The sequence below is a fragment of the Rissa tridactyla genome, chromosome 9 (genome assembly GCF_028500815.1).
Source record: "Rissa tridactyla isolate bRisTri1 chromosome 9, bRisTri1.patW.cur.20221130, whole genome shotgun sequence".
Classification (NCBI taxonomy): domain Eukaryota; kingdom Metazoa; phylum Chordata; class Aves; order Charadriiformes; family Laridae; genus Rissa; species Rissa tridactyla.
In genome coordinates, this window is record NC_071474.1 from 48,525,107 (window position 1) to 48,548,861 (window position 23,755).

Sequence of the window (23,755 nt, forward strand, 5' to 3'; positions counted from 1 at the left end):
CCCACCCAAAACCCATTGCTACACCCACCTGGGAATCAGGTTCCAAGGGGTTTGCACCCTCCAGACCCTGAATGTCCCCAGAAAGCCCATGGAGAACCGGTCGCTCCTGCCAGGCCTGACCCTGCATCCGCAGGACAGACGCTCTTCATCCAGCCTGTGTCTGTACGGCACCTTCAACCCCTGCCCTGATGGGGACGTGATGCTCCCACGACTGTCTCTTCTGTCCCCAGGCCCTCGGGGCCATCTCTCTCCCTGGCTTCTGTGCCCCACGCTCCCTGTGCTGCTTCCCCACCTCCCTGACCTTTTCTAGGAGCAGCCACCACCCACTGTGTCACGTCTTCTTCAGGCTTCCCCGAGGTCCCAGGCTGAGCTCCACCACGTGTACCAGGTATCCCTCCTGCAGACGCCCAGGGGTGGCCAGCTCTCTGCGGACCCACTGGCCCACGCACCCTGCAGCGGATCTTCTATCTCCAAGCCCAGGTGCCTGACCCGAGCATCCTCCCTCCCCTGGGTACCCCCCTGCCCGCCCCACACCGAGCCCTGTCATGCCCCACGGAGCAAAACTCCTTCCCCGGGGATGGAGGCGGCGGGGAAGGGGGGAGGCAGCTCCCCTGGATTTCTTTGCCTTCAGCACTTCGAGTTCCCGTTTCAATGTCACTTTAACTTGAGCGCGCGCGAGTGCAGGGGAGAAAGGCTTGGTATTAAATTGCCAATCTGGTCACATGTTGCCTGGGATTTGGCCGTAGCTAAGCAGCACCGCCCCCGCATTCACTTTTTTGGCTGGTGACTCCTCTGCTCGGCGTAAGGCAGAGCCAGCGAAGAATAGGAGAAACCGGAGGGGGAAGGAAAAAAATAAATTAAAAAAAAAAAAATAATAAAAAAAAAAATCAGGCGAGTCATTGTGAATGTCAGGAGCTCCTCGGCTGCGGGTGTGACAGCGATCCTCCCCCTCCAAACTCGCTCCGGGTGAGAGCCAAAGAGAGAGGATTTCATTAGGATCTGGTAGCAGGCTATTTTCAGAGCTGACATCCTACCCATGGCTAAAAATAGCTGGTCCCCTCCACGCAAACCCAGGTTTCTTTTCTCTTAAACTTCCATAGACCTCAGCCAGGCTCAGACCTTGCTTTCTCCCCACACCTTGCTCCCTTGCCTGCTCCGCTCCCTTCCATCATCCCTGGCTTTCCCCCTTCGCCATCCCTCATTTCCCGCTGCCCAGGTCTCCTCTCCCATCTGCTCCCAGTTTGCAGGGACGGGAGCGGGGATGTCACCGTGGCGGGGCTGGGGGAGCCGGGGGCTGGGGTCCCCTCCTGCCCAGCAGCAGCATCCCACACACCAGGGGCTCCGGGACACCAAGCAAGGGCTGGAGACCCCCGAGCTTCTGCCGGATACAGGCAGAGAGCCTCAAGCATCCCTCCGGAGCCCAGCCCCACTCACAGATGCTCGTGGGAGCACCCCAAAAGCAGGGAGCACCCGCTGCACCCCAGGAAGGTGCGAAACGCAGAGGGAGCTGGGGCAGAGCCAGCCCAGCCGCAGCCCCAGGGCACCGTCCCCACCACAGGGACACGTTGGCTTCGGTGCGCGATGCTCACACACGGGGAACCCAGGGCACGTGGCCGGCCGGGCTCAGGGGGGTGACAGCACGAAGCCGTCCCACCTGGAGGGGCCGCTCCAGCGCCCGGCCGCAGTCATCTCTAAGAGGGCTCTCCTGAAAACACCCTCTAGCCTAAAAACCCCCTCCCTCCCCCGGGCCCAGGAGCCAGCGCTGCTGCTGGCCCTCCTCTCCGAGGGGCTGCTCACAATTCCCTCCCTTCATTAGCACCGCCACCTCGGAGGTATTTATAGCCAGCACCTACCCCCTCCTCCCGGCTTTTTGAAAGGCAACACAAATTTAACTCCTTCCCATGCTCCCCTTGACTCCGGCCCAGCCCAGCAGCCCAAAATCCCATGGCTTGGAATAACCAACCTCTGCAGAGACCTTCCCCCCTCGGTGCATGTACCCTCCCTGTTCCAGCCCCAAATCTTCCACACCTCTCCTGTCCTAGCACAGCTGAGCCCCAGCAGAGGCTGCAGCCGGTCTGGGCTCTGCTGCTCTTGGGATGGTTCGTCCATAGATGCCTCCTCAGCTGCCCAAAACCTGCTTCAAGGCTGGGTTGGATGGGGCTTGGAGCATCCTGGGCTGGTGGCAGGTGTCCCTGCCCAGGGCAGGGGGTGCCGCTGGGTGGGCTTTAAGGTCCCTTCCCACCCAAACCAGTCTGTGACTCTATAAATCAGCAGGGAATGGATCCGTCCCTGCCAGCCCCGGAGCATCCCTTGCGCCGCATCCCCAGGCAGCCTCGCAGCCGGCACCCAGGGGCACGGGCAGAGCCGGCGGGGGACAGCCTGGCACAGCACGGGGACATCCAAGATGATCAGGACCAGGCTCATCCCGGTGCCTGCCAGCGCGATGGGCTCCGCTCACCTTCTCCCTCCACCCCATGCCGGGTGTGCGCCGGCCCTTCGGAGCCGCTGGCCGCCGGCCAGCCAGCCATTTCCTGGTAATCTAATAGCTGCAGCAGATGAACTGAAAATGCATTTCCTGCCACCGTGCTGTAAAATTTTTATTAATGTAAGGAGAGAATGCAGCGCTGGCTCGCGCCGCCCGGGGCCACAGCGGGACGGAGGGCAGCGGGGGCCGGGGGCCACAGGTATGGCAGCAGGAGCCCAGTGACGCTGCAGGAAGGTGGAGGTACGGGGCTGCGTCCCCCGCCAGGAGCATCGCAGGATGGGGAAACTGAGGCACGGGGAAGGGAAGTGCCTCGGATCGAAGTGAAATCGGGCAGCAGCCCCCCAGCTGCCTCCCCAGGGCAAAGGACCGCCCCGGGTGGGTTTTGCAAGATGGGCTCAGCCCAGCCCGATCGCTCTCTTGTGTCCTTGAAAGCCACCTGAGACAGGACCACTGACACCGCGGGTCCTTCTCCCTTGTGGCCCTCTCCCAGGGGGAGGGGGAGGATCCCGGCCGGCAAAGGCAGCGCGGAGGGGATGGAGGGAGGGTGAGAGGAGCCAGCATGCCCTGGCAGACGGGCACCATGGTGGGAGACCTGCTGCACATCCCTGCCTGCCCTCCCTTCGGCATCACATCCACCTCCCGCTGGCCTCCGTGGCCTGGGCTGACCCCTTCCCAGCTGGCGAAGGGACGTCCCAGTTAAAATCCCCCATTAAGGTGCTCCTGGGTAAGGAACAGCCTATAGCGGCCAGTGAATAGTGACCAGTGGCCACCGAGTTTGCCCGGGGAGGGAGCAGAAACGCTTGCTAGGGAGGAGCAAGGTGCTGGAGCTGGGACACGCGTGTCCTCGCGGCTCTATTTCAGCAGCGGTTGCTGCGTCCACACACGACCCGCAGCCTTCAGGGGCTCTGCAAAGGCTCCGCGGGGCCAGCAGCCAGCTCAGCATCCCTTTCACACCCCCTCCAGCATCCCCCTCCACACCCGACCCCAGCCCCGACATCCCGCCCGGTCCCCGTCACCGGCCCAGGGTGACATCCCTGCGGCAGGGGGAGCCGGCAGCCCTGGGGCCGCGGAGCTGGAGCCGTTTGCGCAGCCCTTTTCCCACTCGGAGCCTGCTCCCTGCGCCAAGGCAGAGCTAAATTGGAAAAACACACACAATGACCTCTTGTGGAATGTAGTATGAATATTTGATAGGTCTAATGTAATCATATCCAATCGATACAGGCAGGAATATCTCTCCCCCCAACCCCCGCGCTCTCACTCTGCCCTGTCCCTTCCTCTCTCTCCCTCTCTCTCCCTCGCTCTCTCTTTCATTAATGCATTCTCCACTTTACATTATTTATTAACTTCCTTCCTTTTTTTTATTTAGAAAAAATAAATTAAATAACAGTGGTTATCTGGAGGCTCGGACCCTCCTGCCTAAGCGCTTTTGGGCCCGGGAAAAACTTTGCTGACCTTCGCTCACCTCCTTGAGGTGAGACCGAGAGAGGCTCTGCCCCATGGCCGTGACCCCCTGCCCCCCCCGTCCCTCGCCGCCCCCCGACACAGCCCATCTCCCACCTCCCCATGGGCATCTGCTCTGGTGTGAGCCCCAAAAATCCCCTGGGCATGTCCCCCCCTTGCATGTGGCACAGCAGAAGGTGCCCTGAAGCCCATGCGGAAGCCCCCGAGGTGCAGGCGATGCCTCGGAGGTTGACGCTCCGCAGCCCAGGCCAGTAGGGAGGGCTGCTCCCACCTCCGGCACGGCGGGGGCCAGAGGATTTCCCCCACCCCCCCAAAACCGAGCCCGGCGGGAGCCAGCGAGGCGGGGAGGGCAGTGGTCAGACCCGCGGTGGGCTGATGCTCTGCTCCAGGGTCCCACAAACCCGGCTCATCCCTCCCTCGCCGTGGTTCCCAGGAAAAGCATCTTCCAAGACAGGCTTCCGTGAGAGGGGGGTGATGTCAGTGTCCCCCAGCCGCCCGCACCCCCCAGGAAAACACCTTTCAGCAGCCACTGGAGCTTGTCTGGCTGCAGATTCAGGCCACCGGCACTCGGTGTGGCGGGACCCACAACCGGGAGGAACGGGAGGCTGAGCACGCGACAAGGAGGGGTCTTCTCTCACACCGGCACCAAGGCGGGGGGAACCCCAGCCCCACGGCTCTGCTCCTCAGCACCCACAGAGCGCTGACAGAGAGCAGCAGAGATGCTTAAAGCCCCTTAATGGGCTGAGAAAGGTGAGGAGAAGGTTGAAGGTCCCTATATGGGGCTGGGCTCTCCCCCCAGCTACTTCCAGGGCTTCCCAGAATGGCCACGTATGTCCTGGCAGTGCGGGGATGCTCCCCAGGGATGCTCCCCAGGGATGCTGCCGGTCCATGCTGTCCTACCAGGGTGGGCTGAGCTGGGGGGGTTCCCTGCATGGGGACAACCCCACTGTCTGCCTTGTGCCAAGCACCCCTGACACCAAGACCCCCCAGTCAGGGCCACTTATGAGGACAAAGAGACCCCGGTCTGGAGAATCGCATTCCTCCGCTCCGAGCGGGACCCGAGGGGCCGTGGAAAGGCTGGGGCAGGGCCAGGCTCAGCTGCTGGCAGTGGGAAAGTCGGGGCGGGTGGGGAAAGGGGCTGTGCAGCCGCCAAAGCGCTGACCCCGGGGTGAAGGGCATCCCTGGGGCTGAGGGGGGGGAGCAGAGGGGGTGACCCACCGCGGTCGTGCTGCCTTCAATGCGGGCAGAGCTGCCCGTACTCCAAAATATAGAATCATAGAATCTTCATGGTTGGAAAGGACCTTTGAGATCAACGAGTCCAACCACACACACACACACAAAAACCCCTACAGTCTCTGCCACTAGAGCATGCCCTGAAGTGCCACATCTAGACGTTCCTTAAACACCTCTAGGGATGGTGACTCAACCCCCTCCCTGGGCAGGCTGGTCCAGTGCCTGGCCACTATATGATGATTGGCAAAAAAAAAGGGACCTGCCCACAGCACCCCTCTTGTCCCCTGCCTCAGAGGTGGGTGGCATCGGGATGTCCCTTGCTCGGGGACCACATCCAGCAGAGCTGGACACCTTGCAAGGAGAGGCCACGGCGTTTCGTTGGGCAGTTTTGAGCCGGGAAGCCCCGTTACAGGGCTGTGTCCCCTCCCGATGGCCGTGCTGCTCCCAGCAGGATGGGAGAGGAGCCATGGCCTGAGCCCCCGGCACCAGGGATCGGGCACAGGGATGGGGATGGGAGCCCAGACGGGAGCCATGGGGCAAACCTGGAGACAAGGGACATGGGTCCTAGTGGGGCTACAACCCTCAGCTTGGACACGCGGAGCCACTGAGGTCCTGGATTTAACAGGCTCCATCTCTGTGTGGCTTCCACCTGCCTCATCCCACCTTCTCCCGCTCACCCCTGGGGGAGGCTGATCTCCTCCCTCCCCAAAGATCCGCTCTGGGGCAGGAAGAGCATCCACGCCCAGCACAGGAGGGGAAATGTGGGCTGTATAAAGGTTCACCTCCTCCCTGTCTCCGTGGGCAGCACCCTGGGTGTCTGCCCCTCCAAGGACACTCCATTTTCCCACGGGGACAATGTGAGGCTGAAGGTTTTCTTATTTTCCACAAGCGGAGGGTGTGAGAGCAGCCTGGGACAGGACCTGCTGCTCCACAACAAGGGCACAGGCTGTAAAGTTCAATGGAAGGACTCGTCTTTGCCCACACTGGCCAACTCCTCCCTTTCTGGAGGACATCACTGAACACACGTTCATGGAAATTGGGAAATTAAGTCAGCTCACAGTTCCTGACTCAGTTTACCACTTCTGACACGTGCAATGGCTTATTCTCGGTCTGCAGTAATTTGGGAAGGATCCTTCCCACTCCCGTGCTATGGGAGATGCGGGAGACCCCCAGGGCACGGCCGGAGGAGGAGGTTGGCTGCTGCTCTCCAAGACACCACGATCCAAAGCATCTTCGCTGGGGGTGATCACAGAGCAGGCTGGAAGGAGGGCAACGAGCCAGCCTCAATGTTGGACGTAGCTTCTCCTCCGCGGCTGGTGTCCCCAGGCAGCTCAGGGGGACATGTGGGATTCCAGCTGGGAATGGGCTTGAGAAAATCACGGGCTGCCTGGGGAAAGTACATCCAGATCCACCCGAGTGTGCCTGGAGAGAGCAGAGGAGTGCTCACCCCCAAAGCATCCCCGGGCTGAGGGGTTCCTGCTTCCCCGCTGAAGGGTTTCCAGAAAGGTCCCACGGAGGAGCTGCAGCTCCCCACCACTGGATCTCACGATGCCCTGCTCAGGGCACGGGGGAGGAAGAGCCACCCAGGTCTCCCAGAAAACCGGACTCAACGCTGGTAGGGACTGGGGGACCGTGACGGCCCTCCCCAGGAGGCTCCCCCATCACTCTCATGCCCGGCTTGTGGACGCGACAGCGCTGCCATCGCACGTGTCAGCCCGGCCCAGCCCCGGCTCGCACTCCCCTCACCGCTGGTTTTGCTGAAGCAGGAAAATCGATGGCGGCTGTCTGCTGCTGGCCAGAGCGGGGCAGGGGGATCAGACCAGGAGAGGCGGGGGCTGAGGCAACGGGGGGAGGCAGAGGAGGAGCAGGGGGACCCCAGAGGCTCGGGGAAAGGCAGCGGAGCCGTGTGGCAGGAGAAGGTTTGGACGGAGGAGACCTGCCAGGATTTGTCTCCCGCCCCCGGAGGGTCTGGAGGACTCACCCCGCTGATGGAGCCCCCTCTCCCAGCCCCCCCGGCAGAGACCCGGCTGCCGTAGACACACGGGAACCGCCAGAGACTCTGCTTTAATGCGAATCACTTATTGACCCTGCAGAGCCGAGGGCGGAGGAAGATTGAAAGGAGGAAGTGTAGGGAAAGAGCTCCAATTAGCAGCATCAAAGCTATATATTATCCTCTGGAGCGAGTGCCCGGGCCGGCAGGCAGCCAGCCAGCACAGTGGCCGCTGCGCCGCATGGTGCTGGGGGTGACCTGGCCTCGCACGGAGCCTGGGCACCCCCCAAAGCATCCCCAGGAAAGACCCCGGTGCCCACCACCCTCCTCCGCAGGCAGAGGCTGCCCGGCGCGGAGTGGCCTCTTCGGCAAATGCGGAGGGTTGGGAGAAGGGAGCGGAGCCGGGGAGCTGCCAAGCGGCTGCTGGGACCAGGGAAGGGGCAGGAGACATTGTGGCAAAGGAGGGGCAGAGAGAGACCTTCCTCCTCGGCCACTTGCGCTCTCCTCGCTGGCCCCAGATGCCCACAGCGGTGCCCTGCATCGTTCGAGCGATCCCCTCCAACTCGCGCAAGGCGCTGAGATGCTGGAACAGATGAGGAACTTTGCTGGGAGCCCTGGGAAAAACTGCTCCACGGCAGATGAGCAAGAGGTAGAAGAGCTGCTGGGGTGTGGGGCCAAGGCAGGAGGTTTGGGAGCCGCCTGCGGTGCCTTGGCTGGGAGACGTTCCAATCTCCTGCATGAGCACACCAGCAGGAGCTGGGTGGTAGAGGGTGACACCCGTATTTCCTACTGTCCTCTCCAAAGGAGGGGACACCCAAAGCGTGTCTTCAGGCCCCCTCCACTGCTGCAAAGAAAAGTCCACTGAGAGCGAATGCTCCATTTCTAACAGAGAGACAACCCCCTGTCACCTTCTTGCTCCAGCATTTTCCAACACACCACTCCCTCCAGCACCTCCAGCATCTTTGTTTACCCTGGAAGGGTTCCAGAGACTCGTCTTCTGAGCCCACCCAAATGCGTCTCCAGCCCCAGGGATCCTGGGGGACGAGGCAGGGTCTCACCTCCCCCAGAGCCACCCCAACACCCCTGCGCAGATGCTCTTCCCAGGAGAGCTTCAGAAGTTTCCTCATCTGACCAAGCCCCCGTTGCACATTTGTCTTTCCCTTGACCCACATCCCTGCCCTCAGCTGGGAGCAGGGAGCCAGAAGACAACAAAGCCTCCAGCCCCCGACCCATCACTCACTCACGGCACATATTCAATACCCCATAAATATTCGCCTTTTACAGGCCACATTGAGACCACATTCCAGCTTGGAGGAAGGAGAGACTTTCCAACCCAATGGCTCGCATCAGGAGCCGTGGGATGAGCTCCTGACGGATTGCTCAGAAATTGGAGCATCCCCATCTCCTCTGTCTGGGGTCTGAACTGGGCTCGGACATCACTGGATGTCTGTGGTTTAGTGGGACCTGCCTGGACGAAGAGGGTGAAGGTCTGTGAGAAGAGCACAGCTCACACCCCCTTGCGGGTTCCCCCCCTCCATGGTTCCAAAGCCAGGGGTGAACCGTGGGTCCCAGCCACACCGTGGGTCAGCGGCTCAGAAGACGACACCAGGGCAGGGCAGAGGGATCATGGGGAGATGTTCTCCTTGCAGACGTCCCACCAAGAAAGGTCCCGTGAGCTGTGACAAAGGCGCTGGCTGTCTGAGGGGGAGCGGAGGGAGCAGAGGCAGCTGGCAGCCCGCGGCCCCCAGGCCAAGCTAATCGGAGAGAAACCCTGACGTCAGGCTGGGGGAAGCGGGGTCCTGGCCTTTCCCAGGCTCTGCCGTGCTCCACGCTCCAGTTCCTTGCCAGTTTATCGGCCACTGGAGCGCGACCAAGGGAACATCGGCCAGGACAGAACAAACAAACATCCGAGTTTGGGCTTCCTTCCTTCCTTCAAATAACCAAAAAAAAGAGAGGGGGGGGAATGGGAATTAAATTAAATTAAAAAAAAAATGATACCGAAACAAGTCAAATAAATAAGCATTTGTGTTTCCATGGGGATGTGATGCATTCTTGGGAGTGGGAGCTTGGCCTCGGGGAGAAGTAACGCCGGAGCAGCAAAGCCAGCGACACCACGAGCAGCCCCGTGGGCAGCACACTGCTGTGCCCGGAGGGACCCGGCACACGTCCCCTGGCTCCGATGGCCCTTGGATCAGGCGCTGTGCAAGCGGCCGCACACCGCAGTCAGGATCGCATCCGCATCAGGGGCTTTGCTTCAGTTTTAGCTCGCTTTCGTAACACAGCTGCGCGCTCCAGGTTCTCCTGCTGGGCTCTGTTCCCTCAATCCTCTTGAAATCACTGACCAAAGTCACTGTCAGTGACAGATGTTTAGAGGTGACTTTAGTCCTAGTGTCATGAGAGTGCTAGGAGGAGCAGAGAGGCTCGACCCCTTGAGGCTCAACCCCTTATTACACACCAGAAAATCCCCCTGGACTCCCAGGTCCCTAACACACAGCCACGTTTCTCCAGTTCATAGCCTGTTTAGAGGGGAAGTCCTGGCAGGCAGAGGTTGTTTTGCTCTTTAAATTTCATTACAACAGCCTTGCAGCAGGGATAGGTCAGGACCAGTCAGCAACTGGAGCTCCAGTCCATGGACCCTCCTCTGTCTCACCTTTCTAAAAGGTTCTCTGGATTTTCCTCTGACCTTGTTGTGCTGTGTCATCCATGATGGGTTTTGTTGGACTGTGTTGAGTTGGGGCACGTTGCATCATTCATGTCAGGTTGGGTTGTGTCATTCTCATTGAGTTGGGTTAAGTTGGGTTGTGTTATGTTGGGTCATTCGTCTTGGTTTGTGCTAGGCCATTCCTGTTGGGTGGGGTTGGATTGGATCAGATCATTTGTGTTGGGTTGTGTTGGGTCGGATTGTGCTGGGTTGTGTTACGCTGGGTCATTGTGTTGAGTCATTCCTGTTGGGTTGGGTCATTAGTGTTGGGTTGTGTCGTACTGGGTCATTCACATTGGGTTGTGTTGGCTCATTTTTGTTGGGTTGGTTTGTGCTGGGTCATTCATATTGGGTTACGTTGGGTCATTTGTATTGGGTTGGGTCATTCGTGTTGGGTCGGGTTGTGTTGGATCATTTCTGTTGGGTCGGGTTGTGTTGGGTCATTCGTGTTGGGCTGAGGTGGACTGGGCCGCCTCCCTCATGTTGGGTTGCACTGAGTTGTGCTGCTTGGGTTGCATCAGGTTGAGCGTGGCTGGACGGTGACATTCAGGTCAGGCTGGACATGCAGCAAAATGAAACAGTTCCGACACCCGCAGTGACATTTTTCCGAATTTCTGTCCTACGAACCATTTCCAGGAACATCCCCCATCTGCTCGCCCGCCCTTTGTTCTTGCTGCTTTTGTGGAAATTGCCACATTTCCTGTAAAATGTGAATTCCCTATCCTGACCTGTGGAAATATCCCCCTGGCCAGCCCAGGAGCCACGTGCAGAGAGAAACCCGCGTGTGCCCTGCACGTCACAGAGAGCTCCGCTTGACATCAGCGCCCACAACGCGGCCTCCAAGAGACCCCGCAAGCAGGGAAAGACCCATTTCTTGCAAGACCCATCAGAGGGGAAGGAGCGAGCCCAACAGAGGATGCATCTGTAGGATGCGGAGCAGTTTTCCTCCATGCGTGGTGATGCGTTGCTGAGCTCAGAGCCCCACAGCGCTGGAGCTGTCAGCAGAGCCTGGCAGCGCCGTTCCCAGGCTAATTTGGGATCCTCCGGGCCGGATGCAGTATCTCGTCACCAGCACCCGTTGGAGAAGGGAAGAGCATTGTGTGGGCTGTTGCTTTTTTTAAAACCGTTTGTGACCCCGGGACTAGCACGCGAGTGAGAGCCGCTGCGGGAGGAAGGAGGGGAGAAGAAGGGGAGGGGGCAGAAAATTCCCAGATCCCAACTCTCCCTGGGAAATCCCCAAAAAGCTCCCAGGCACTTTCTTTCCCAGCACACGAGATCCTATGTGCCGGGGCCAAGTGGCAGGTGCATGGCCAAAGTGCTGGGGACACCAGGAGAGACGGCAGCCAGCCAGCGCACCTCCGAGGGGCAGCCCCGGCCCCACACGACCCAGCTCTGCGGGGCAGAAGAGGGACGGCAAATCCCAGCGAGCTCCAGAGACCCCGCTCCGCACCCCGAAGGGTGGCACAACCTCACAAGCCACCAACTGTGAAACCTCCTGATGCCGCCGCACTGCCCGTCCCAAACAGAGACACCACGTGTCATTCATTTAGTGGCCAGCCCAGCCACTAAAATTACTGGAAATTGGCTGTTCTACCCCAAACGAGGACACCACAGGAGGGGGATCACCCCTCCTCAGAGTCCCCCAGTCTCCCCCAGACCCCTGATTGTAGCCCTTCACCTGATGCACTATTTGTTCATATTTGCTCGCATCAGGAATGCGCCTGGATCCTGCAGACACCCAGGCGAGTCCTTGCTCGGCTCCGGGGCTGTGGCAGAGGTGCCGCGAGTGGGAGAGGGGCCAGGGCTCCCTGCCAGGACCGCGGCGCACAGAAGGACCAAGGGACAGGCAACGGGCACTGCCCAAGCACGAGGAGCACAGGGCCAGCCATCACCTCGTCCGGGGAGCCAGCACCGGGGCACACTCACACCCTGGCAGCCTGGGAAGGGCCCGCGACAAATTCTCATAGAGGCTGAGATGCCTCTGCCATGAGCTCAGCGAGTGACTAACTTGTTTATCTCCCCTGGGAGCTGCACCGAGTTTTTGGGAAGCAGCAGATCCCCGCCAGCTCCTCTCCCCGTTCCAGGCGCCGCCCCCACCCCTTTCCTGAAAAACACTCTTGGAAAACAAGCAAGCGGCGGTGACACACCACCACGTCCCCTCGCTGCGAAGGCAATCACAGCATGCGGCTGCTCTGCTTCTTGTCAGACCACAGGAGTGCGATGGCAGGGTAACTGGAAGGACTCAAAAAGCCTGAATTTTGGAAAACTGGGTGTGGAAAGTATAGCACAGCACAGATACCACACTGGGTAAACGCACTGGGCACTCCACTGGGGCGGTTTGTCTACACAGGTAGCGGGCAGGGAGAACTGAGACCTCGACCTGTCCCATCGCCAGCACGTGAGCCAGGGCAGCTGGCTCCCAGGGCTGCAGTCCCCATCCCAGAGTCACCCGGTCATGCAGCACCTCTGAGGACGCCGGGGCTCAGCACCGCTCAGCATGTGCCCGATGTGCTGGGTTAGCCCACTCCGGCAGGTTCTGCCCTCCCCACCGCCTGCCAGCACAGCTTGTCCCCAGCTGTCAGGGACATCCTGGGACACCCTCCGGGCCAGCCAGCCACCCGCAGGGAGGAACAGGGTCGGGAGGGGCTTCTCCACAGCACCACAGGCGCAGCAGACAACTGCTGATAGGACGAGCAGAGGATGGGGGGCGGGTATCAACCCCTCTACAGAAACATCACATTTAAGCATAGGACGGAGGGATTCAAGCCACCCACACGTAACCAACCCTCAGCGCTCCAGTGCCACCGTGTGTCATGTTGTCTCACCCCTTGCCACCTGCGTGCTCCCGCTCCCCCCGTGCCCAAAGGCACCTCGGTACCACTATCCTGCCCTGAAGATGCTTCGTGCCGGAGAACAACCTGACGCACCCGGTACCTAAGCTGCTGCCCCAAGGAGCCCCGCGGTGTGTGTCCCCTGCCCAGGGCAGGGTCACCAGCAGGCCTGGCTGGGAGAAGCCCCCGGGCATTTTCAGGGCTGGGAACAGGCTCCCAGCGAGGCGGAGGGGAGGCGGCAGCCGCCACCACCGAGGCGAGACGGCCCTCCAGCGGGCGGACCCGCGGCCTGCCCGCCTCCGCCGCCCGGCTCCACGCCTCCCCCGCACGCGAGACGGCGTCACGGTGCCTTTACATGAAAATCAGCACTTTATACCCCAAAAGGTGATGTCTGAGCCCCACTCCCCACCCCCGGCCGATGCTGGCATCTCCCGACAGGCCCACCAGGCCCGGCCCGCGGCCATCATTAACATGGAGGCCCCGGCGCCGCCCCGTGACGCACGCCCCGCGACGTTCTACACTGCAGCATGCCTCTCTATGGTCTCCCCCCCGGGGAGCTCCACGGTTAAAGCAGTAATACGCCTCTTCGCCGCCCCGCCTGCTGGCCGGCGGGACCCTCTCCACAGACACTCCCTGTGCGCAGCGACTTTCCGCCGCTCCCGCCGTCTCCACGCTCTCAGGACACCGGCTCTCGCTGCGGCGCTCTAACCGCCCATCTAGGTCTCTATGGTGTGTGTGCGGTGCTCTATCTGCCCTGCTGGGTCTCTATGGTGTATGCGGCGCTCTATACGGCGGCCTCCCAGCTCTTTACAGCCGCTGGAACCGCTCACGGCAGCGTTTCCCGTTGCCGCCCGATGCAGGCCGTGCTTTGCCCCTCTCCCGCGGAGGGCGGCGTTGGCCCGGCCCGTTCCGACCCTGTCCCCTCATCATGCCGTACCGTCTCTATGGTGCGGGCGCTCTACCCCACCCCCGCCGGCCTGTCTCTATGGCGGGCGGCGCTCTAGCCGGGCCCGCCCGCGCTCAGTGGCCCGGCCCCGCCTCGGGGCGGACCCGCCGCGGCCCCGCCGCCGTTTGACGCCGCCTGAGGCGGCTCCGGCTCCGCCGCCGCTCCCCGGCCCGGCCTCGCTGCTCCCTCGCGGCCTCGGGGACCGGGAACGCCGCGCAGGAGGAGCTGCCGAGGTGGGTCGGGGCCTGAGGGAGAGCCCGGCTCCGGTCCCGGGCCTGGCAGCGTGGGTCGGGCCTGGCACTCACTGGGGTCCGTCCCTCCCTCCCGGGGCCCGCCGCGCGCTGCCGGGACGGGCGGTGGTGGTGCGGGGGCTGCTCTTGGGCCGCCTCAGCTGAGGGACCCCGGAGCTCAAAGTTGCAGTTTGTAACGTGGTTGTTACTTTATTTTTATTTTATTTTTGTCTTTAAAAGGTCAGCGAGGCCCGGATTTAAGAGCCATTGGCTTCTCGGGTAGCATCGGCATCCTGATGTTCGTGCGGCAGTAAATGTGTAAAGGCTTTCCAGCAGTGTTCTTGGCCTGGTGGGTGCAGGGACCAGGAGAAGGGAGCAGAGAAGTGCCGTGGCCATCAGCAGAGACCGTCTAATTCGTTTAACGTCCCAAGCCCCTCTTGAAGCCTCGCTCCATCTTTTCCCCCACCTCAGCCCCCTGCTCGCACGGTCCCAGGTAACGTGAACTGTCCCAGGTTGCTGTCTCCCGTGGGGACAGGCTGAGAGAGCTGGGGGGGTTCAGCCTGGAGAAGAGAATGCCCTAGGGAGACCTTCCAGTCCCTAAAGGGTCTCCGGGAAAGCTGGGGAGGGACTCTGGATCAGGGAGGGGAGCCATGGGACAAGGGGGAAGGGTTTTCCACTGACAGAGGGGAGATTGAGATGAGATCTGGGGAAGAAACTCTTGGCTGTGAGGGGGGTGAGCCCCTGGCCCAGGTTGCCCAGAGAAGCTGTGGCTGCCCCATCCCTGGAGGGGTTCAAGGCCAGGTCGGCCGGGGCTTGGAGCAACCTGGGCTGGTGGGAGGTGTCCCTGCCCAGGGCAGGGGGTGCCACTGGGTGGGCTTTAAGGTCTCTTCCCACCCAAACTGTTCTATGAACATTTTGTGACCCAGAGGTCGGCAGGGATTAAGAGGTCAGATCCCGTTAGTCTGTGAATGAAAGCTTGCAGCCAAGGGCAGCTCTTGGGCAGAGCTGTTGTCTCCCCTTCCTTGGTAAAAGACAACCCCTCCCTGCCCAGGAGAGCTGCCTGGCCCCTCTCTGCCAGGGCAGGACCCAGAACGGGTGAATGAAGTGATTTAATAATAAGAGTTTACTGCAATAAGTATCCCTGTGGGGGAGATACACCACGAGGGCTGGCTGCTTTGCTGGAAAAAAGAATTAGAGCTTTTTTTCTGCTAAGCTGGGCAGCCTGAAAGGGTTTTGCTTGAGATAGATGAAGAAACTGCAGAGAGGAGACTGCAATAAGGTTATGGGAAGGGGGGTCTGGAGTCAGGTGGTTGGTGTTAAATGTGGGGTGAGCAGATAATTACCTTTACTTCTAGGAAAATGAAGTAGCTGTGAAGCTGGCAGTGTCTGGGATGTCTTTATTAGCTCCTTAATTTAATTGAAATCCCTTGCGGGGCAGGGCTGGAAGGGGAATCTGATTCCTGACAGCTGAGATCTAATAGAGTTGTCTGCTGCAGCAGTGTGGGCTGCGGGGGGGCAGGAGCCTTGCTCAGCAGGGGCAGCCAATCTGCCTTTTGTTTCTTTTGTAATTAATAGGTAAGCTGGGTCACCTCGGGCTGTTAAACCTTTAACTCTGCTGGCAATCTAGTGTCTGAGATGCCAGCCATCCCAGCGGGCTTGGCCTGCCACAGCAGGGTGTGTGTCACCAGGTTAGTGTACTTTGGGCTCATCTGGTTCTGGCAGAGCCCCCTCAAGGCAGCAGCCCTGTCTCAGCTACTTTTTCTATCTGTGCTACCTTCGCTCAAGCAGTGGCTCTGTGTGGTGTTGGGGTACGTCTTCCGAAGTGGATAGAAATGTCAGTTTATACGAGCCATATGTAGCCAAGAGGCCAGCAGGATGCGTGCCCTGTCTGAGATTCACAGACAGTATGTCTCAGGCTGCCTTGAAAAACAATTTATTTTCACTTTCTCTCTCTTTTTGAAGTGTAAGCCTTGTTGCGCTACTGAAATTTTCCTGTTTCTTATGAGCAGAAACCTTTGCTTTAGCTGGATGCTTCTAGCAATGAAAAAGGATGTGTGAGTGTAAGCAACTGAATGTTTGGAAGTGCTTAATGGAAAACAGATAATTGTTTTCAGATGCCAAATGAGCTTGAAAAACAGGCTGGACACACTGTCACAGAGTGCTGAAACAGGTCTGATCACGGCATCAGCAGCCAGGGCATCAGAGTGGCTTCCCTAATGCCAGCAGGCCGGTGTCACCGTGTTACTGGAAGGTTTTGGCTGAAGGCTGGCTAAAGACCACAGATTTTGTGTGATTTCTCCTTCCATACATGTTTTCATTGCTGAAACTATTTGGTTACTTATTTTTCCAGCTTGGTATTTTTCTTTGCTCAAAACGGTAATGTGGCTTTTTATCAAAGAGCTTAACCCCCAGTATTAGTTACTTCAAATGCTGCCTGTGTCAGCAGTGAGACAAAGTGCTGAGGGGCCAGGCGGGAAGTCTCCTGGACGGACCAGCCCCTCGTGAGGCCCACTCTTCCTTCCTCCTCCTTTCACAGTGTCTCTCTTGTCTTTTCTCTCAAGAGACTTACAGCAGTTCCTCAAATTACAGTATATTTGAGTTTTCTGTCTTTCCCTCCAGCACCCACAGCTCTGTTCCTCCTGCTCACCCTGTCACTTCTAGCGTGGGTTCCATGCATACTCCTATTTTTCATCCACCCTGCCGTGGACTCTTGGATGGTGAGCCATGCAGAAGATATGCATATTTAATGTCCGCACGGGATTTTGTCTCGCTTGGGTGGCAGGGCAGACTTGGTAATTGAACACCTCTCCCCTCTCAAAGTCCACTTGCGTTTATGCATAGGGTAGTTTAACGTCTTCTCCCTCCTGCCCTTTCTGTTTGAATTTCAAGGGAAATTTTGTCTGGGAATCTCTCAGCTGCTGCCTTTCGCTGTTGCCCAGGTGAGCTGCGTGTGGTCTGGACAACGTAAAGATGAGAAGCGTAAAGGTCAGGTAAACAGGAGGACTGGGGGAAGGAGTTAGCTGTCCATGTAATTAATTCCAGCCAGGAGAGAGCTGTTAGTTCTGATTAAACAAACACAAAGGCAAAATGTAAATCCTGTCTAATCATATCGATTTTTTTACTTCCATCTCCTCTTAGACTTAGTATATCTCAGAAAGATTTAATTTAAGGCTTCTCTGTGAACTGTGTGGTGTCTGCTTCCAGCAAGAACAGCAGAGAAGCAAGAGGTCTCATTGATTAGATTAAATATCTGGGTCACTTTCCATTACCTGTGTTTATTCGCTGGTAAGTTTTGATATTGGAAGAGGCCAAGATAAAAGGAACACGTGCAGAAAGAGATAACTACGGCTGGAGCTGCCCCAGGCAGAGGCCACTTTCTAAATGGATTTGTAGATGAGCTTTTCCTATCAGTTTTGGGTCCTGTGTGAGGCGATATCAGGCGTGTGCAAACAAGCTTGCGTCTTTTTTCCCCCCTCTTTTGGGTTAGTGGATATCCTTCGTGTCCAAAAGCCAACCTGGACAGAGTCTTCTGTCCTGTGTGTCTCAAAGAATAGTCTTCAGCTTTGTGAGTTGCAGTGCTTGGTTCAGGAGGTTAAATCATTTCTCTAGGCTTTGTAAAGCCACTAAACATTGTAATCAGCTCCTGGTTTTCTATAGCTGCGGATTTTCTTCACTTAGTTATGAAGTTTGTGTATTAAAGTTGGCTAATTCTTTTTCCTATACTAAATTTTCAAAGCTGGGGTGGGTTGAAAAGCATTCTTCCAGAACTTAGCATTGGCATTTCTACAAAAACTCATATTCTGGCTGGAGACCACCAAAGGGAAAAGTGAGTGTTCTCGTGTGTGTTCAGATGCCCGGTAACTCTGGCTCAGGCTGTGCAAGTTCTCTGGTGCCCCAGTTTCTCTGTCTGTAGTGAGGATGCTGGAGCCTTTCAGGATGTTGCAGCTCAGTCAACATCGATAAAGAGTTTCACAGGCTTCAGTCTTTGTATTGAAGAGTTGTTACAAATCTCCCTCTTAGAAATCACCTTCTAATCTCTGGCCCAAGGTTAACCACGGCTGGTTTCTCTTCTGTGCCAGCTGTGTCCTTCATGGGAAACAGAGATTTTCTTCCTCGTTGTTTTGCGTACTTTTTTTAGAAGTGGCTGGCTTACTGCTTCCTCTAGTTCTTGCTTCTCTACCCAAGGTCACTTTTCTCTGCTTCCTTGATCACTCTAGTTCTCTTCAGGAATGGTGATACAAACTGGGAAGGCTGGAGAGGGGACAAGACCTGCAGCAGATGAGGTTTTGCCAGTGTTTTGCACAAGAGCATTGAACACACAGCTGCCTCTTCTGGAATTGCTTTGCCTGGTAAATCCTAGGATCTCAGTGGTTTCTTCTCGGGACTGTTTTCTGCTGTTGCTTATGGTTGTCACAAAATAAGCAAGACACCCTCGTCTCTCCTCCTTCTGTTTCCAGCTGATGTGTGTGGATTGGATCAGCTTGTTTGTTTAAAAAATTCATTGATCCCCTAATAGTTAATTCCCTGTTGCTTCCATTACATGCAGTTTTTGAGGGCAGCCAGTTTTCACGTGCAACTTCATGGTCCTCCTCCAGGGTGTTGGTGATGTCTGCAGAAGTATCTGCTGCAGCTGGCCTAAGCAAGGGTAAAGCACTCAATTTCATGGAGGTTGTTGCGTAGTCTGTTGTGTGTTGTTAACAATAAGCGTAGATTGTAGGCACTGGAAAAAGCTTGGCAGCATGCCTGGTTGCCTTGTCACTGGGAGAATGCAAAAGTGACGCTGGTACTTGGACTTCACAGTGAAGGTGTTTAATACCAGACTCTCCAAACTCTGTGTTTAGTTGTTTTTCATGTCCAAATGGTGCCTGGGAGGTGACTTGCTCCTCTGGCCAGGCTGCCGGTCACTGTACCCTCTTCTTTTCTTCCTCCTCAGTGGGCTAGTTCTCACTTGCCTCGTTGTTAGTAGACTGAATTGTGCAGGACAATACCAGCTTTCCGAGAAGTGCTTACAGTGCTGGCATACGAGCACAGAGATCCACACTGGGATGTGATGCAGTAGCACAACTGAGTCACCTTGTTCTTTCTCTCTCTCCTGGCTGCTCAGGATGTGGTGCAGGAGGCTGGCGTGGCTCTTCAAGGTGCCGTACCAGCTGAGGGGAAGCACTCGACATAGCTCGCTGTGGCTGCCCTGTGACAGAAGGACCGTCCCCGCTGCTGCAGCTCGCTGGCATCACACGGCCCCAGAGTCCCTCAAGTGTGCCTGGCAGTTACACGGTGACCATCTAGGTAGGTGTGTTGGGTGCGTGTGTATCTGCTTTTGAGTTGGTTTGGGGAAAGGAGTGAGACTTTCCTGACCTCGTTCCCTGGGAGTGATTTTTGGGTTTTTTTTCTGAAATGGCCTGTGTTAGAGGGATGCACGCTGGTGTCTGTGTTTCATGTTCCCTTTGGGAATTCCCAAAGGCAGGAGCAGGTTTGTCTGCTGGTAGTAAGTCTTTTATGACAAACAAAATGATGCTAAATTGGAAATCAAATCAAGGGATTCCTGAACAATAACTGCGTCTGAGCCTTGCCCTGTCAGTCACTTGTCTTCTGTGTAATGCTCCAGGCTCTGACTTCAATCAGGATGGCTGGTTTGGTGTGTGCCCTGCTCCCTAGCCCCCACTTGTGCCGGTTTTCCTTAAAACACTGATGGTGAAACGCAGTTGTTGGAGCAGGTTTGCAAGCAGCCTATCTGTGTGGCTGGATGGAAAGGGTTATCAAACATTGGAACAGGCTGCCCAGGGAAGTGATGGAATCACCGTCCCTGGAGGTATTTAAAAGATGGGCAGATGTGGTGCTGAGGCACATGGTTTTGTGGTGGTTTATGGCAGTGTTAGGTGAATGGTTGGACTGGGTGATCTTAAAGGTCCCTTCCAACCTAGACAATTCTATGAGCAGCAGGAGCCAGCGGGGCACAAAAGCCTTTTTTGATGCAAAGTGTACCTCACTGTGAGACTGCTTAATCAAAAAGCAAGGAGAGTGTGTCTTAATGGAAGGTGACGCAGCGAGCCAGTTGTAAATGCTGTCTAATGCTGATTTTTGGTAACTGAGGCACATGTTTCCCCACGGCCTGTTTGGTTTCTCCAGCACCTGTCTGCCTGGATGATGTCTGCTGAGGCTAGTTGGTGCTCTGAGTCACTTGTAACCAAAGGGTTCAGCACTTTATCCAACATAGTGACCCCAAGAAAGGATATTGTTTTCCCACTGCAAAATGACCTCGGATACTTGGAGTTCAAAACTGAGCAGGGCTAGAGCGGGAAATGCTCTCCTGTTGCCTCTGCTGGCTCTGACCCCCTTCAGAAGGGCTTTGAGTATTCCTAAGCTGTCCCAGGATGGAACAAGCAGGAGAAGCTTTATTGTGATGCTAAATGGATATCAAGGCTTTGCGTCGAGGTGGTGATGTCTGTAATGTTTGGATGTTGGTGTGATTATTTGGTTGACTCTTACCTGTATTCCTGTGCTGGGGACTACAACTATGTTTCGTACAGCAGCTGCTGTACAGCTCCGAATGTACCATCGTTGAAGAGAGACGATAGAGGTAAGTGTGTGGCCAGCATGTTTATTAGCTGTGCTCCTTCCTGTTGCGGGATGAGATTGCCTGTAGACTTGGTAAGAAGGGAGACCATGGCGAGAGCCAGGCTTTCTATGAAGATATTCTGCGTGGTCTTCATCGTATGACGAGCTAGCTTAATTTATGTACAGAGGTGCTAAGTCTCACAGCCTCTGCATCCCCTATGAGTAGGATCATAACTTGTGGGCTCTCGGCTTCAGTTCTTGGCTTTGTTTTTTCTCACTGCTCACGCCGATGCGTCATTCAAGCCTGACCTTCTTTGCAGAGCTCAGGTATGCGAACACCCTGATGCGCTTCGATTTTGTCTGGCTGCGGGACCACTGCCGCTCAGCTTCCTGCTACAATGCCAAGACGAACCAGCGCAGCTTGGACACGGCTAGTGTGGACCTGGGAATCAAACCCAAGGCTGTCCGAGTGGATGAGACCACGCTCTTCCTCACGTGTAAGTGGCAAAGTGACTGTACCCTGTGTGTTTTATGGACCACCAGCCCTGCTCAGAGGGAGCCTTGTGGATGAATCCCACCCTTAGGTTTGCTGTGAGAGGGCAGCCTTATCTCTAAATCAGTAGCTGTTTTGGGAAGAGATTTAGCTGTAAGCAGAACTTAAACACTGCTCATCTGAGCAGTGCTGTTACTGTAAACATGCCTTAATCTTAAATTTGTGTCTGTTTTTCCTCCCCTTCTCCCCCCAGCCCTTTTTGGGTAGAGAAGTGTGTATCTTCAGGGTCTGGGTATTTTACTGGTTTGTTTGAACACAGCAGCAATGCAGGTAGTGAACAGATTGGTCAAGAAACGGTTGTTTTCTTTTTCTTACCCTGTCCTATTTGAGCTGGTGTCCCTGATCAGAATTCACATCTTCTGTCCTTTCTCCTCAGCTTTCTCCTCAGCTTCCCAGCTGCTTGCTTCCTTTTGTTGTAGCTTACCTTTATTTATGGGCTTGATTTCAGTGCTTTACTTCTCCTTGGAGTCCTGTCAATAGAAAACAAAACCGCTGAAGTTGAAACACTTAGCTCTGAATTTGGAGTTGTTGCAGCAGGGGCAATGCTTTTAGGACTGGTGGCCTTAAGCAGATAATATTTTGGGTGGCATCAGGGTGCAAAGAATCTGTCACCAAACAAAATTAAAAGAGTGAGGACTGTCCTCGGCTGATGGTTGCACTGACCACAATCTCGGGCTGTTCAGTGCAATTGTGGTGACTGTGACTCTTCTCCCTTGTTGAAGGGCCGGACGGGCATGTGACGCGGTATGGGCTGGAGTGGCTGGTGAAGAACAGCTACGAGGGGCAGAAGCAGCAGGTCATGCACCCGCGCATTCTCTGGAACGCAGAAATCTACCGCCAAGCCCAGGTCCCATCCGTCGACTGCCGGAGTTTCCTGGAGACAGACGAGGGGCTGAAGGAGTTCCTGCAAAACTTCTTGTTATACGGGATTGCTTTCGTAGATAATGTCACTCCCACCAAAGAGGACACAGAAATCTTAGCGGAAAGGATCAGCTTAATCAGGTAACTAGGGCTGCCCTGGGAAGGCCACTGACAGCTTTGGAGAGGAGCTGTGAAGGGCAGACTGTAATTTTACTTTTGTTTGGAAAGGTGCTGCTGTCTGATCCCTATGTGTTGTGCAGTGCAGCCTGGTTTGCAAACAAAAGGTCTGGGTCTTCTGCAGTCTCTGTGCAGTCCACTTGAACTGAGGTGGAATATTTCAGATCCCCCAGTGCACTCTATTTAGGGGGGAGCCTGGAGTCACCAGGTTGTGGAGCTGCCTCGGGAGCATGTGATGACTTTTGTGACAGTGGGACTGCGCACAGAGGAGTGGCTGAAGGAAGTTGCCTGTCTGGGAAGACTTGAGCTTTGCAAAGAGAGACATTTCCTGTTATGACTTGAAAGGTTAGGAGGGCAGCCCTGGCCCTGGGAGCCAGGGAGAGCAGAAACCTTTTGTAGCTCTCCCTAAAGAAAAATATTGAGAAATGTTTCTTCTGTGTTTAAAACACACCAGCAGCGTGGCAAGCTGGGGTTTGAGCTGCAAGTTTTATCTAAGCTGCAGAAACAGTTTAACTTGCCTTGGGCCACTGGAGGAGGAGGGACTTCTTTTAATGAATAGTCATTCCAAATAGAAATGAGGTGCTCCAAGGAATAACCAGCCAACTTTTTTCTCCGGGTACCCTCACCCTGTACCCCCTGAGTACTGTTTGTCGTTGCCTTTTGTCTCTTCCCATCCATGCATTTTGTCGGGGGGAGGCGGGGGAAAATGCAGGATCCTAAGAACAAGAAATGGGATTATTGGGCAACCCTGCGGTGGTACAGGCAAGGGCTGGCTGTGCTTTGGCACCTCCTCGTGTTGCTCAGTGGCTTCCTTGATTTGGCTGATGTTTGGTGTGGAAAGATCTGTATTTGTGGAGGGGAAGCAAGACTCATTGCCATCAGTCTTTTGGGGAGGAAATAGTGAAACTCAATACTAGAGGAGGTATTAGAAGCCCCATCTCTGGACAATGTGAATCTTGTTAAGTTGTTTTGCTTTAATTTACTCAGTACATAGGATGGAGGGGAGTAACCTCAAATGCAAGAGAGGGTCTGCTCTACCACCACGCTGGTCCCCGCAGCACTGTGGTAACTGCCTGCCTCTTTTGCAGGGAGACCATTTATGGCAGAATGTGGTACTTTACCTCTGACTTCTCTCGGGGAGACACAGCCTACACCAAGCTGGCTCTGGATCGTCACACAGACACAACCTACTTCCAGGAACCCTGCGGGTAAGTGCTTGTGCTGCTTCACAGACACACAGTGGCAGGAGCGATTCTCAGTGATGCCGTTTCTATCAGCACAGGCTTCGTTGTCTCCAGTGCTGCCACTGGGATGTACTTCTGCTAGTCACACAGCAGTTCTGGGGCCTGTCTGATCCCTGTGGAGTGGGATAGTCTGTACATACTTTTTCCTATGGTTGAAACTTCTACGTCTTCCAGAATGCAGGCAATGAAGGGTTTGACTGTTAGATAACCGGCTGCTGTGTGGTACGCTGTGGTTCAAGTAGTCTTGTAGCCACAAAGAAGGCTCAGTGCTGTAATCACTTCTGTGCTACCCTGAAGCTTATCTGACAGTCTCTTCTGAAATCACCCTCCTCGGTGTCAAAAGTGACACACAGCATTCAGCCTCCCGGAAATGAGCAGTTGACCTGATTTGTCTTTTGGGTATCTTTGGCAAGGCTCAGCTCCTGCTGCAAGTGTCCCTTACCAGCTGTTGGACAAAGCTGCTACAGAAGTTCACTTTGACTTGATAC

The 23,755-nt window shown here is 56.3% G+C and overlaps 1 protein-coding gene across 3 annotated transcripts in view; it reads left to right on the forward strand.

Moving 5' to 3' along the window:
* Positions 1-13,732: 13,732 nt before the first annotated feature.
* TMLHE (trimethyllysine hydroxylase, epsilon) overlaps positions 13,733-23,755 on the forward strand; it is a 35,480-nt gene continuing 25,457 nt past the window's right edge. The window contains exons 1-7 of one of the 3 annotated variants that reach the window (XM_054213971.1): positions 13,733-13,880; positions 14,118-14,370; positions 15,453-15,565; positions 18,982-19,163; positions 20,753-20,929; positions 21,708-21,987; positions 23,112-23,231. In XM_054213971.1, the coding sequence (XP_054069946.1) occupies positions 15,513-15,565; positions 18,982-19,163; positions 20,753-20,929; positions 21,708-21,987; positions 23,112-23,231 (812 nt within the window). In that variant the 5' untranslated portion in view covers positions 13,733-13,880; positions 14,118-14,370; positions 15,453-15,512. Of the gene's footprint in view, positions 13,881-14,117; positions 14,371-15,452; positions 15,566-18,094; positions 18,227-18,981; positions 19,164-20,752; positions 20,930-21,707; positions 21,988-23,111; positions 23,232-23,755 lie in introns of all 3 variants that reach the window. The other 2 variants (XM_054213973.1, XM_054213972.1) reach the window with 2 other exon arrangements.